We start from the raw sequence: 14,723 nt of genomic DNA on the forward strand, positions 1-14,723 counted from the left end.
GTGACAAATTATTGACGAACCAACTTTTAAATTTGTACTTTTATTCACGCAAAAAAAAAATTCTATTTAAAAGCGTTGGAAGGCAGTCCGCTGCAAGGTAAGTTAGACATGATTGGTATACTGCATGAAATTGAATGTGGTTTGTTCATTTCATTTCTGACGTCTTTATTTCAAATTTTATTTATAAAAAAAAACTTACAAAAATCTAAACGACTATGTGTAAAATATGATTTTGACGGTTAATGAAGGAAAATGTTTATATTAAACCATGAAAAGAAACCACTAAAACTAGGTGATCATTATGATTACTTCATAATTCTAAGTGTGTTTTGGTACTGTGTACAACGATATTGTATGGTGGTGGCGGCGTTTCGCTTCGTTCATTACTACCAAATATGTCACTCTCCGAGGCACATGCACGAATGGCACTTAATCGATTTTCAGCTGCATTTTGATGATTCTCATTGGATACGTTCAGCGAATGAGTGCTGCCACAATTTCGATGCACTGTATCACCATCATCGGACATCAATTCATCTTGTGTCACTTCCAAACTGATCACTTCATTTAGGCCATCGCACATTGGTTCGGCTTCGGGCTCAATAGTTGTGCGTGTTGATGCCTGGCGACGATATCGACGATTCGATTGATTGCGTTGGGCAGCATTTTGTGCTCGTGTTGAATTCAAAAAAAGACGACTCTGGCTCAATCGACGCACCAAATTTGTAGCGCTTCGATTGATTTGACGATAGTAACGACGGCGCACGGGACGCTCATAGAAAATGGCAAAGAAGGAGGTGGATGTTTGTCGTGGTAATTGCCGATATGATGCCTCATCGGGCATCTCATTTCGTCGAACGACTGAAGTTGTTCGTTCACTTGACAACGCCGAATTATTATTCACAACTATTTGGTCATTGTGGTCCTCCGATTGGCGACTACGGTTTCCTATTGAAATTGAAAACAATATCCAAACACATGTACTTACACTCGATACTGATTAAATTACCTACGACTAGGGCGCACACTTTACTCACTTCTTTTTCGCCGCACTCGGTGTTCGGTGGTGTCTGTGCTCGACATCGTTACACAATCCGAGATCAATTTCATCGTAAATAGCATGATAGCACCGAATATTGTGCCAATAAATAGGCCACCATAGAATGCCACTTGAACCGTAACAAAATCATACCACGTGTGATGAAAACGTACCGGATCGTAGCGCAGCATGTTATTGTCACTTTTCCGTTGTAATTTCACTTCAACCTCTTCAACGAGCATCGTTAAATTTGACACGCATATTTCAAATAATTGACACGCATGCTTGGCCGTGGTTTCATTTGCACTGCACCGCTCATTCAATATCGGTATATTATGGTCATTGTGATTGTGTGTATTCCAAACTCGATTCAAATCGATTGGCGTTGTATTGGTTGCTGCTGCTGCTGCTGCTACTGCGTGAGATGACACTGCGGTTCTATTGTTTGGCGACAACATTTGCATTCGCTCAAATTTCAAAGGTGAACGGTCCTTTGTTTCGCTTTCGGCTGCAAATGAAATGTTGTTTCAAAATCATTTTTTTCTTTGTTTGGGGTGGAAAATGGATTATTTTTTTTTAAATAAAGTTCTCGAGGCCATCAACTTACGGCAATTATCAATGGAAACTTGGACATGATTTCGATTCATCCAAATGATCGACATATTCGTTTGTTCGTCACATTTCATTCGATTTGCTTTCATATTCACCGTTCGAAGATGATTGTTCGTTGCGAATGCCGCCAAATTTAGCAGAATCAATAAATTTTCCGACAAATCAATGTACTTGATATTTGGTAATTCACCAAAATAGTTGACGTGTAAATGCGTTAATTGGGATTTGTGCAAGTCCAATATCTGGTGGTCGGATGCGTTCGAAACAGAGAGCAATTATTATGATTGATTGGACAATTTAAAGATATTTTTTTTGGTGGCGTCTCACAAAACAAACGCAATATATATATACAGTGCCGTGCAAAAGTTTGAGTACGACTATAAAATCCATATTTCAATGTCTTTTTGTCCCATTCAACCCAAATAAGGGTTTTAATCTGATAGCCTATTGAAATTCAGACTGAATGAAACATTTTGAGGACAACATTTGGCCGGCCTTTGGCCATTTTTGGCCATTAATAAATGGCGGCCAAAAATGAGTTTTTTAACGGGCCAACGGATCAAAAAGTAATGTACATCACTGGAAAGGTCTTGAAAAATAGATTTCATTTTTGGCCTCAAACATCAAAATCGGCCGGCATTTGACCAAGATATGGCCGTTGGAAAATGGTAAAATTAAACGGCCAATTTTTTCAAACGGCCATATCTTGGCCAAATGGCCAACAATTTGAATGTTTTACACCAGAATTCACATGCACTCCTCAAGACCTTTCCAACAACATATAACATGGCCAAGAAACGGCCGTTTGAAAAAATTGGCCGTTTCATTTTACCATTTTCCAACGGCCATATCTTGGCCAAATGCCGGCCGATTTTGATGTTTGAGGCCAAAAATGAAATCAATTTTTCAAGACCTTTCCAGTGATGTACATTACTTTTTGATCCGTTGGCCCGTTAAAAAACTCATTTTTGGCCGCCATTTATTAATGGCCAAAAATGGCCAAAGGCCGGCCAAATGTTGTCCTCAAAATGTTTCATTCAATCTGAATTTCAATAGGCTATCAGATTAAAACCCTTATTTGGGTTGAATGGGACAAAAAGACATTGAAATATGGATTTTATAGTCGTACTCAAACTTTTGCACGGCACTGTATATATACATGGTTATGTCGTATCAAACCTCTAATGATGCACTTCGGATAATTGGTACATTTGGTAAATGCATGAATTTATTTCCCGATAAATCGATGCTAATCAGTTGTGTGTTTTGCTCGAAAATTCGATTATCGAACGATTCAAGGCGGTTGCACGTTAGGTTGACACGTTTTAATTTTGTCAATGACGCAAATGCATCTAATTCGATGGAACTAATGGAATTTCGAGTCAACACTAATGATTCTAAATGTCGCAAATCCTGAAAAGAAAAAAAAATCGAAACTAGAATCAAGAAAATATATTTTTGTGGATTTGAAATACAAATGCCAAAAGCATTTCGACATACCTTGAAACAGTCATTGTCAATTGTGGTGATATCATTATAACTCAAATCTAAAAATTCAACTGAAGACGCCATTCCGATATTGGCACTAATCAAATTCTGACCGCTTAAACGAATTAAATGGGATGAAAAGAAAATATCTGACATTTTACACATTCTAATGTTTTACAATTGCATTCATATTACCTGCAGTTAGCCATGTTAAGTTCTTCGTATCGGCCACAGGTGCACATTCGTGGACAACGTTGCAATGGTTCTTGAAATGCATCTGTCAATAATGTGTGCAGACACAATAGAATGATCAATAGTGTTACGACTAGCGACTGCATTTTTTAGAATAACTTTAAATCGAACACCTCAGTAAGATTTGCGACATTTGGATTTTATTATTTGATCGAAATTCAGAACAACAACAACAAAACGAGACGACAACGAAGACGACTACAACACTATCAAGTTCACTAGCGCAGTTAATTGGTCGAAGTTTACACGAATCATAATGCAATAATTGCGACTGACACCTAATACAGCTGTAAAAATATCAGCTATGGCACATAAGTCATCATCAGCACGATAGACTCATTCCAACTAGCACACTTATCTTATCCGCTATTCTTTTTTTATTGTTTGTACGTATGCGTTATCGCAGCGCTGGATGCCAGTGTACCCGTTCATTTTTATGTCACCCGCTTATCTTTCTTATTTTCTCTATCACTGTGTGAGTTTAACACGGTGCGACATTATTCATTGTTCGCCGGAGATCGACTCATCGCGAGCACACCTAGCGAAGCAAAACAAAACAAATGAAATGATATATTGAGTTTACACTGAGTGAAAAGTTAAATAGAATGAAGCAAACTCACACCCATGTCCTTAGCTCGGTTTTTCGTTTTTGTTTGTATTTTACATAGTTTGTGAACAGATAATTTTCCGTTATGCGTTCACACTGACTGTTCTTCTGTTATGTGTATAATGATTCTTGTTTTTGGCCGTCACTGTTGCTCAAAATGTAATGCATCTTGTTTTATCTCCACATAGAAAAAATGCGTATGAAGGACATTGAGCAAGCGCTTTTGCTGGAGGATAAGGTTCGACTACATGCAAATTATCTGCTGGAATCGGGCGCACGAAACATTTCCGAACCGGATTCAGCTGAAGCATTTTTGACCAATTGCGGATCGTACAAAGACCTCGTGACCGATAACTGTGATAATGTGGAAATTTGCCGACGAATATTTCACACCATACAAGAAACCAGCCAGTTGGCATCGAATTTGCACAAAGCGGCCACCGGCTACGAACTACCATCGCGTTCATTTAGTTCGGTCGGCGAACGGCACAGCGACCAATATCAGTCACCAAAGTTACCAACTCGTGCTGAAACGTAAGTGAACTCAATTGCGGTCTGTGTAAAAACGGAAAAGCAAACGGAGAATGCGATTCTAATGTAAACATCCGCCTTTTGTTGTTGTTCTTTTTTTTGGTTTTCCTAAATAGATTCGGTGGTTTTGATGAACGTCGTCAGAAGCAGCAGCAACAACAGTTACACCATCTACATCACTATCATCCACCAGCACCACCACAACCAGCAGCATCGGCAAATCAACAGCCATCAACAAATCAAGCAGCAGCATCGGCGGCACCACCGGAAAACTGGCATGATGCTATTATTTCTACCATAAATAACACGACAATAAGTTTACACAATCAGGAAAAACGAGACTCATGTTCATGGGGTGAGACTGACACATCAATTACATCGTCGAATTCAACTGCCACACGTAGCGTCAATGCAAACGCCAACAATAGCAACAGGTAGTTACCATTTTTTTTCTATCTTCTTTCGTTCGCTGTTGTTGTGCGGTGCACAAATGATGCCAAACTCTAATATGAAATGGTGCTTCCTTATTGATTCCGTTTTTCTTTTCTGGTTTTCGTTGTGCAGTTCGATGCACAAGGATATCAACTATGAGGCTCTGCAGGCGTCACATAATCTATATGGACTATTGGCCATAATCAACCAACAGATGACCACAATTGCCAGCCTAAATTCACAGTTGAATGCACACCGTGAAAATCCGAAGTCAATGTATCGACACAATGATCAATTGGAGGAGTTGCGTAACTTACAGGATCGTTTACAAGATGAGAAAACGGAATGGTTGAAGCGTCGCGAACAGGAGGAACGCGATTTGGCCGATCAAAAAAGTGAACTGGAATCGTTGAAGACAAAATTACGGGCCGAACAAATTGATATCGGGCAACAGCGTGATGAATTACACAAGAAAATGCAAATCCTATCGAACCAGGGCATATTGTCATCGTCGAATGTGGCATTGTCACCCACCTCAATCGTATGTAGCAGCAGTGATGATGCTGGCCATCAGTCACCGCACGCCAATATTGGAGCGAGCTGTAGCAATTTAACGGTCGACGATCACACCGATATGGGTGGATCGAATAGCCTGAGCGCCGAACATCGGCGCAAGGACAAATGGAGATCAGCTAGCAGTAAGTTCATTTTTGTCATTTATTTCAATCTCTCATACACACACACACACACACTCACATTTTATTCTATTTAAATTTGTAATAACTAATGTAATAGCCAAGTCACTTGAAATCTCTAACATTATCTCTCTGTGCCTCATTTAAATTTCTCGCTTCCTCTGTCCATTTTCTCTATTTCCCCATTTTCTAATATTGAATTTACTTCAACCACGAAATCACATACAAATTCAATGATGGGCGAAATTCAAATCATAGTTCAATATTGGACTATAGCGTCCAAACTCTCGAGCTTAAAACGCTCTGTGACTTTCATTTCCACCCACACCCTTCCGCCAAGAGAACCATTTTTCATTCAAACCATCTCTCATTCGAATATCTACCTCACTGTCCATGATGGAATATCAATTTTACCATTTACAAATAATAACACTCACTCACTCACTCATAAAACAATACAAAAAAATTCTAAACATTTTAGCAAACAGCAATCAATCAAGTTCCATATTCTTTTTTTCTCTGTTTGTCTATTCACCCAAAATAGATTTACGATCGTCTGTTGTGAGACGAATTTCGTTCAAAATAAAGAAACCGAAAGACTAAATGCAAAACTAAGCAAACAAACAAAAATACCCACCAATTTCGAATTAAGACGCAAACATTAGAGCACACAAAGAAATAAAACCGTAACGAACAATTTGGAGCTATGATTGAACAAAATAATTGAACTTAAAACAAAAGAAAATCTAATTCAAAATACCAACAAAAAAAAAGAAAACAAAAAATCAGTTGCATTGCTCAAATGCATTCTATTCAAGAGGTAAAATATCTAAAATCTAACCAATTCCAAATTTGAACAATTTTTTTTTCCTTTCAATTACTGTTTGGATTTGAATCACAATCCATTTTTAACCGTTTTGTTTGTTTCTGTTCAATCTCCTGAAAAAAAAGCCACTTGTCAAACTCGGAGTAAATCTTAAGCTGTTTGTTTTCTTGTTTTTTTCCCTTCACTTTTCGCTTTTTGTTAGTTTTTATGCGTATTTTCTTTCAATGTGACATGAATTAATTCCATTTTTCTCCCCTGGTGTTTTCACAAACAACAATAACAAAAACCTGCATCGATTTTTCCACCACATTGGATTCTGTTATGATTTATTCAAAACAAATGTGTTGTTCAATGGCAATTTATGACTGTTTTGCACATATAGATAGAATGAAGCATTTCTCATCATAATCCAAATGAAATCAGTGTTGTTTTCTCTATAGAAGCACCGCTTTCAGCACACTATTACAAAAATCATAGACACACAATAATTTCCGCACGATTTTAACAATGACCAGGAAAAAAAGCAATACGAAAAAGAATTGGCGTCGAAATCTCAAATTGGTTTTCCTCTCGTTGTTTTGTCTCCAAAATTGATTGACAACGCACATTGGACGTTGTTATTTCCATTCATTCTTAGAATATGTTCATTGTTTTTTACTGCTTTTTTTGGTTCTTCGGTTTGTTTGATTAGCAAATGCCTTTCATTATTCACATGCATTTTGGTTTTCCTGCTGTGTGTTTGCCAATTAGTGTTACTATTTTACTTTTCGGTCTTCAATTTAAGACACACAAAAAAAACAGTTTGAAGAACAATGATTTCTGTTTGAGGTGTTAAAAAGATTTAAATTTAAATCGTTTGGTTTTTTTATCGTTTGGATTTGAATTGAAACCTTATTTCTGGTTTTTCACCGAGAGAAAGGAATACAATGCTTGGTTATTCTTTCGAATCGCATGTTTTACGTACCATTTTCAGCAATAAACGTTTATTTTTCTTTTCAATTGTCGAAAATATCAAAAAAATTAACTCTTTTTTTCTATAAATTTCTCAACGAAAATGTGCATCGTTAGTATCGAAGACGCCTCCAGTACACTTGCACAGCGCAACCAACGCATCCAAAGTCAACCAGTCACATATGAAACAACAGCTGCCCATGAAATTGTCATCAAACTCAAGGTAATATTTTGACAAAATGTGCCAATTTTACAGCACAATTTTTTTTTTGCTCCCCCTTTTTTTTAAACACATATTCACCCTCACATATTATGATTTATATGCCATCACCTTTATCCATTTCACACTATTTTACCCGTTTCACACCTGGTTTTTTTTTTTCATTTGGTTTTCCTTTTTTTGTTTTTTCTTCGTTTTCTTCATTTTATTTTCTTTAGCACAAAATCTGAAAAATCCGTATCAACTAATTCACTTGCATCACCTCCCAACAGCAGCTCTAACGGAGCTGGATGTATGGTTACACAACTCTTACCACTAAAATTAGCCGATAAAAAAGTAAGTCGAACAGTTTAGCTAATATGAACTGTGCTCAAATCGCAAATGGTTTTCACTATTCGGCAATAGTTTTCTTTTTTGTTTTTTTTTTTCTTTTGGAAATTTCTTGGTTGTAACAGAAATATCTATTCAATAATAAATCGATTGAATATAAATCGCATCGAGACATTTTATTGAATGAGAAAATTATCGTAATATCACTTGTAAATGAATTGCACTTGTTTGACTATATCTTTTCAAATTGGCAATTGAATTGAACACACCATAAAACATTGTAATTCCGTAGAAAGAATCAATTGAAAGCGAGTAATTATTGATACGACTTATGATCATATTACAGCAAGGCCAAGTGATAACACCAAATCATTCAAGAACCGGCAGTAGCCCAGCCGTTATACAACAGTTTAATATGACACCATCTGGAAATCCAGCAACACGGTAAGTTTATTTAGGTGGTGATAGGGGAAAAGGATTCGGTATACCAAATGATTTATGTCTACATTTCATGAATTAATTGATTTCTTCTCTCTTTTTTCCTCTATATTTGATATCATTGAATGTAAATATCAAAAAAATGACCTTCAATAGAACAAATACTTATCCCAAATTACCCGATCGTTATCGTCTTCGGAGCTCCGATGGTTATGAACCGAAACCCAATCACACAGCAGAGCATGAGCAACAGTCGATTTACAAACGCATCGGTCAATCGTATCACACATCGCCAGCATCTTCAACCGCATCATTATCACCAAACTCAACAACAGCATCTCAACAAATTCAACGCAATGTCAACGATACACCAACATCATCCATTGGCAACAACTACGCGCGGCATAAACCACAGGAAACTGCCAACTCCAGCAAAAATACACAAGTAAGTCTTGAAATAATGTCAGAAAAAACCTGTTCCAGCCAAATGGATTTTGTTCAAGTAAAGTATTTTAGAATAGATTTTTTTTTGATAATTTTTCTTTTCTTTCAAACAATCAATCAAGGTCAATTTTTCATTCGTTTGTCTTTTGTTTCAGGACTTTCGTTCTTCGGTGCAAAATCCAAAGGAAGAGGAGATTTATTTTTGACCCCAGCTTGAGGTGCAAATTTAAGGCGGCAACAAATCGAGAAACGTTAATATAATAACAAGACAGTGAAACACGCAAAATACATATTCCAGAATAGTTAGTAGTGCTCTCAAAAAGAAAAAAGAATAAAAATAAACTAAATAAATAAATACTTAGCAGAATAGTCACTTTAGGATTATGAACAGTTTATAATGAAAGCCTCGTGACTGATGACACCAGTCACACACTAAGTATTTATTATTTCCTTTCCACTGAACTGTATTCATGGTGGTCATACGACACGAACAGCAACAAAAATTACTACAAGCAGAAAGAAATTAAACTATTTAGATAATACAAAATGAAATTATTTATTTTCTCTACCGTGTTTTCGTTATCGTGATTTTTGTTACAAAATATTCTCAAATCAAAGTTGAAATTCTTTTTGTAGTACCGAGCCGATAGAAATACATGAAAAACAGACAAAAAAACTGTGCGGCGACTTCAAATTGTTTCTAAGTGCTCAATATTATAGATGACAAAAAAAAAACAAATAATACGAACATCAATTGAACTAATCAATTCTGATGTGATGACCTGTTGAAGTTTTATGTTATATGTTTAAAGCCAGATAAAAAAAAATTAAAAATAAAATAAATTAAAATGACACGCGGAATTGGAATTTATCTGTGAAAACGCAACTAGCAATTACTAGAATATAAATCTGTGTATCAAATTTAGTACTTAACATTTCAATCTATCAAAATAAAAACTGAAAAAAAAGAATAAAAACAAGCAACAAAAACACACACAATATTTGAAACAAAGTTTGCCTTCTTCAAGTTATGTATTAACACAACATAATGAATGAAACTGTCTATTAATTATTATAAAATAATACTGTTGTACCTAAAAACACACACACACACACACACAAATTTCTATTTCTAAAAGGTAACTGTGAATGTGAGCGAATGTAGAAGCAAAAATTGTTGATCCGAACGTGGTAGAGAATCTATGAAATATGTTTTACGTGCATTTCATCTAAGTCAAATGAGGATGTATCGAAAAAGATGGAAATTACCGACGAAATGTGCATTTATTGTAATGTAATAAATGATCGGAGTAAATATTTCCTCCAAACCAACAAAACACACGCAAAAACTAAAAGCACAGCTCGGAACGACTTTTTCGACACATTCCGATGAAATGAACACAATAAAAAAAAACATAATTATTCGTATTTTTCGAAATCTCTATGTAACAATTGTCTTCTTTCTCTATCTCTTTCTCTTTCTCTTTCTCTCTGGTTGATGTTCAATTGTTCAGTTTTTGAAATGCCGATATATTTGTATATTTTTATTCGGTGAAATGATGACTATTTATGGATTCGGAAAAAGAAAATTCGCACAATTTTTGCAAACACCGAAAAAAATACACTCTAAATAGATACAATTATTTGTTTCTATCACAACTTTTAACTGTGTGTCGATTGCAACACTATACGTATCAACTGATGGTTAAGAAGAGAATAGAAACCTTTTAAAAAATAATGAAAGAGAAAAAAAAGAAGAAAATTGACGCTGATCGACCATTTCGCGGAACTAGTTACTGTTTTTTACATATGTAAGCAATTTCCAAGCAAATAAAATTAAAATCAGACCTGAACGTGTTATCAGAGGACTTGATTCCTACAGTATACGTTCTGATAGATTCTTTCTAGTTGAAACAAGCACACACAAAAAAGAACTAATGAGAATTTAAATAAGAGAAAATCACTTAAACACACACATAAAAAAAGTCCAAAGAATTACGATACCAAACCAAAAGAAAGTAGTAAGCTACTTGGCTATTGGCTCGCATTTCAGTTTTATAACAAATCTCCTTGATTTTACACGCGATTTCGTTCTATTCTATCTGTTTGGTGTTTTATCGTTTCGATTATAATTTTTATTATATTTTTTTGATCACTTATCGCTTGAAATACATCATTTTTGATTTTGAGCCCTCGCCTAGAGGGCGGCGTGTCGTTTGTCTTCATTTATTAAGCGATTTTGGATGAACAGACACAACAGCAGTGCTTATGTTTTTGTTTCATTGATTCAAATTTTCGGTTTGATTCACTTAAATGATCCCATTCGAGTAAATTTAACCATTTCTTTTCACACTTATGCATATTTACACTTTATGTTTATATTATAATTTCGAATCGAAAAAGATATGGATGAACAACATTCTTCCAACAAAAAAATTGTTTCGTTCAAACTTCTCTTTTGTACTGGTTAGCGCACTTTAAAAAAAAAAACGTGGACTTTCTCTCTGGACAATATTTTTTCAAGATTTAAACGACTTATAAAATGAATTAGAATATATATATATATACATGAAACATTGTAAAATAAATGTAGCAAACTGTTCTAGTTTCATAGCATATATACGAGAAGAAAAAAAAACCAAAACAGAAATATGCAGCAATTGAACGATTAACCGCTCGATTAAAAACGTGTGAATTGAGTTGAGACATTGCTCTGGCAAGGGGTTAAAATAAAAGGGACCTAGCGTAACTAAAAACTTGGTCGCAATGTACTACTACAACACACAGCTACGGTACTCGAAATTAGATTTGGTGCATTTTGCTCAAAAGAGAGGTATCATTGGCGCGATCCACGAATTTTGTGAAAAAGCAATATCATACGAAGCAATCATACTTGGGCTATGGCCAAAAAGAAGAAACAGAGAAAAGAAGGCCAACTGGACAAATTTGTCATAAAAACTACGCCACTTGGATTCGTAAATAAGCAAACTTGTTGATATACAAAAAGCTTTCGGGGCAGATTATGTCTCCAAATTCATTCATATTAACGTCAGAATAACGTTTTTATCGTGGTACCGTGGATAGTAAACACTCGTCCGATCAGATGTGTATTCGAATATTTCCCTCTTCTTTTATGGTCTATTTCGGAAATATTATTTCAATCATTGTTATAGAGTAAAATTTTAGTGTACACACCCAGTTCGTTTTCGTGAAATTGAATGATTTATAAATCTACGGAATTATATTCAATCAAAGATAAACAACAGAAAGAAGCAAAAAGAATGTGAAAATGATCTTCAGTCTTTTATTGTTGACAACAAACAATTTGTCATTTTCGCTAAACAGAAGTTCAAAGAATAGCATTTAGGATGTAAGTGAAAACGATTCATACATATACCAGATGAAGATATGTATAAAACTGTTGCAATGAGGTGAATCTATTTATGCGTGATTGTTTTCTATCGTATGTAGTTCACGACCGAGAAGTATCTCAACAAACTTTGATATGCATAGAAATCCATTATTTCAAATCAGTTTCATTAATTTGACCGAACTGATTTTTTCTAATCGTATATTATTTCCGACACATCATTTCTAGTAATCACTAACCAGTAAGGCAATTTAGCCTAGGCAATTCTTTATCCTTTTTTATGATTCTCATGTTAAATTAGGGTAGAAATTATTTTCAGGCATGATCTAGGCTATTGTTTATCACATCGCGGCTCTTTATCTCTTTATCTAGGCTCCAACCACTTGCTGTAACTTTATCATTGATTATTCATATGGTTACGTGCTGTGTTGAACCGAATTCGTAAAGAAAATGAATGTCAACCAAATTTCTCTAAAAGAAAACTAAATCGTCAAAATAAAATAAACAGTTGAACGTGTAAATAGAACTGAAAAGAAATATACAAAATGTGTTTCGAAATTTAAATTGTGCGTTTGAAAAACTAATTATACATTTTCCAATAAATTCTATAGGCAAATCAGGTTTTAATAGTCAATCAAGAAATGTAGCATAAGACAACATTTGCATGACTTCAGAGAGAATAAAAACGATGCGGTTGACGAAGAATTCTGCAAAAAGGCAACAATATGGTAGGTCGCAAGGTCATAATGGAAATTAGAAAATATAATTTCTCATACACTGTTACACTGAATTGTTTCTGTACGAATTGCTGTTAGCGGTAGATGTTTTTCGAAGTAAACTCGGTTTGGGTGTTCTTAAGTTTTTTTGTTTCTAAAGTTAGAGTTCTCTTGTCAAAGATAGACAAAATCACAGATCATCTTGAAAAACAGGGGTGGAAAAAATATGGTGCAATCCTCAATCCAAATTTAAGTGCTAACATCTTTAACAATCTACAATTAAAATCATCTACAATTTAAACCATTATCTATAGCTTATAAGCTCAGTAGAATTTGATGTTCGAAATGTTGATTTTTAAAAATATAATCGTTCGAAAAGGAGTTCCATGTCAAAACAAAATTTTTTCGAAAAGAATTTTGAATTTCGAAAATAAACTTTTCGGAAAATGAATTCTAAATCGGATTATGAATTTTTTTGAAAATAAATTCGAACTTCGAAATAACTTAATTTACGAAATTCAAGAATATATGAAGAATATATTTGGAATTCCAATATTGGGCTCCAGACGGTTGCTGCAAGAGCAATATACCACAGGCGATCCTTGTGGCACCGATTGTAATCTGCTAAAAATACATTTTAACTCATAGGATATTACTATCGGTGCCATAAGGTGTCGCTAGTGGTATATGCTCTTGCAGCAACGATGTGTTGGGCTAAATTTCGAAAATCCAGGTTATCAGGTCCGAGAGATCATAGACTTACACCACCTGGCCAAATACGAAAATTTTAGCATAAATATTAAGAGCGAAAAAATACCGCTAAAGTGTGTTCTGTTTATATTGTAAGGAAATCACTTACGCGTATCAGCGCCAAAGCTATCGTTATATTTATATTCACTCAAAATTGGGCACAAATAATAGCGCCATTTGTTCTGAAAACGACAAAGCAGTCGTGTATGTTGTTCTACATAAATTTCACTACATTCAAACTTTTCTTCATTGCTTACGGTTGACTTTGTTCTATAGTTCTTAACTATCAATTTATGAATTTACGATTTTAAAGGAGATGAAGATGAATAAGCGATTATCGACGCGTTCAAAGCAAACGATCGGCAAGACATCACGATACACGAAACATGGATTGATTCCACCAAATCGCCCAAACAATCGAAGTATACACAGGCCAACCTATCAGCTAAAGCCGACCGTATCAATCGATGTTGATCACATTCAGCTCATCATTAAAAATATTGTACTGAGAAAAATTGTGCATTTCATGCCTAACTACGAACCGACCGAAGCAAAGGAGCTGGCAAAAAATGTTTGTGATGAGATAAAATGTCGTGTCGAAGATTTGAATTACGATCGCATGCGAACCATTGTTATTGCGAATGTAACGGAAAGGGCAAACCAAGGGATAAACTGGCAAGTTGGCGCTTTATTTCAATCATCTACCGATCAATATACGTCATTTCAACATGAAACCGCCTCATACATGGTTAACGTATTCGTTGCATTGGTTTATCGAGAGTGATCGCAACCAGGATTCATTTCTATCATTATATAAATGCATTTGAGCCATTGTTGTATTTTGAAAATTTTCTTTTCACCAAAAATGATTCACACTTACCTCGAATTACATTCGATTCCAATGACATTTTTGTTTCGTATTTTTTTTTTTTGTCTCTTGCTAATGTTTTCTAAGTTTATTTCAAATACATATTATATTATTTAACTCGAAAATTTCGAAAATAAAAACAAAACCACGCAAA

The 14,723-nt window shown here is 35.0% G+C and overlaps 2 protein-coding genes across 15 annotated transcripts in view; one reads left to right on the plus strand and one right to left on the minus strand.

Moving 5' to 3' along the window:
* Positions 1–9,604, plus strand: part of LOC129577245 (rho guanine nucleotide exchange factor 18) — a 54,219-nt gene extending 44,615 nt beyond the window's left edge. For 6 of the 12 annotated variants that reach the window (XM_055463948.1, XM_055463944.1, XM_055463951.1 and 3 more), the window contains 8 exons: positions 4,187–4,532; positions 4,646–4,963; positions 5,094–5,659; positions 7,551–7,656; positions 7,872–7,989; positions 8,330–8,427; positions 8,578–8,866; positions 9,021–9,604. In XM_055463948.1, coding sequence (XP_055319923.1) covers positions 4,187–4,532; positions 4,646–4,963; positions 5,094–5,659; positions 7,551–7,656; positions 7,872–7,989; positions 8,330–8,427; positions 8,578–8,866; positions 9,021–9,071 — 1,892 coding nt within the window. In that variant the 3' untranslated portion in view covers positions 9,072–9,604. Of the gene's footprint in view, positions 1–73; positions 98–4,186; positions 4,533–4,645; positions 4,964–5,093; positions 5,660–6,200; positions 6,463–7,550; positions 7,657–7,871; positions 7,990–8,329; positions 8,428–8,577; positions 8,867–9,020 lie in introns of those variants that run through there. The other 6 variants (XM_055463943.1, XM_055463946.1, XM_055463947.1 and 3 more) reach the window with 3 other exon arrangements.
* Positions 131–4,150, minus strand: LOC129577246 (uncharacterized). Of its 3 annotated transcripts, XM_055463956.1 has the most exons (7): positions 4,012–4,150; positions 3,335–3,929; positions 3,152–3,254; positions 2,831–3,064; positions 1,647–1,893; positions 1,038–1,547; positions 131–948 (listed from the first exon to the last, which is right to left on the minus strand). In XM_055463956.1, the coding sequence occupies exons 2-7, from the start codon at positions 3,475–3,477 to the stop codon at positions 311–313; spliced, it is 1,875 nt and encodes a 624-aa protein (XP_055319931.1). In that variant the 5' UTR covers positions 3,478–3,929; positions 4,012–4,150; the 3' UTR covers positions 131–310. The 3 variants fall into 3 exon arrangements, with proteins under 3 accessions (XP_055319931.1, XP_055319932.1, XP_055319933.1); XM_055463957.1 differs by lacking the exon at positions 4,012–4,150 and having other exon boundaries at positions 3,335–3,930; XM_055463958.1 differs by lacking the exon at positions 4,012–4,150 and having other exon boundaries at positions 3,152–3,247; positions 3,335–3,429.
* Positions 9,605–14,723: the final 5,119 nt, after the last annotated feature.

This window comes from Sitodiplosis mosellana, unplaced genomic scaffold (assembly GCF_009176505.1).
Source record: "Sitodiplosis mosellana isolate CC-2019 unplaced genomic scaffold, AAFC_SMos_1.0 Smas_scaffold_6197, whole genome shotgun sequence".
NCBI classification, from domain to species: Eukaryota; Metazoa; Arthropoda; class Insecta; order Diptera; family Cecidomyiidae; genus Sitodiplosis; species Sitodiplosis mosellana.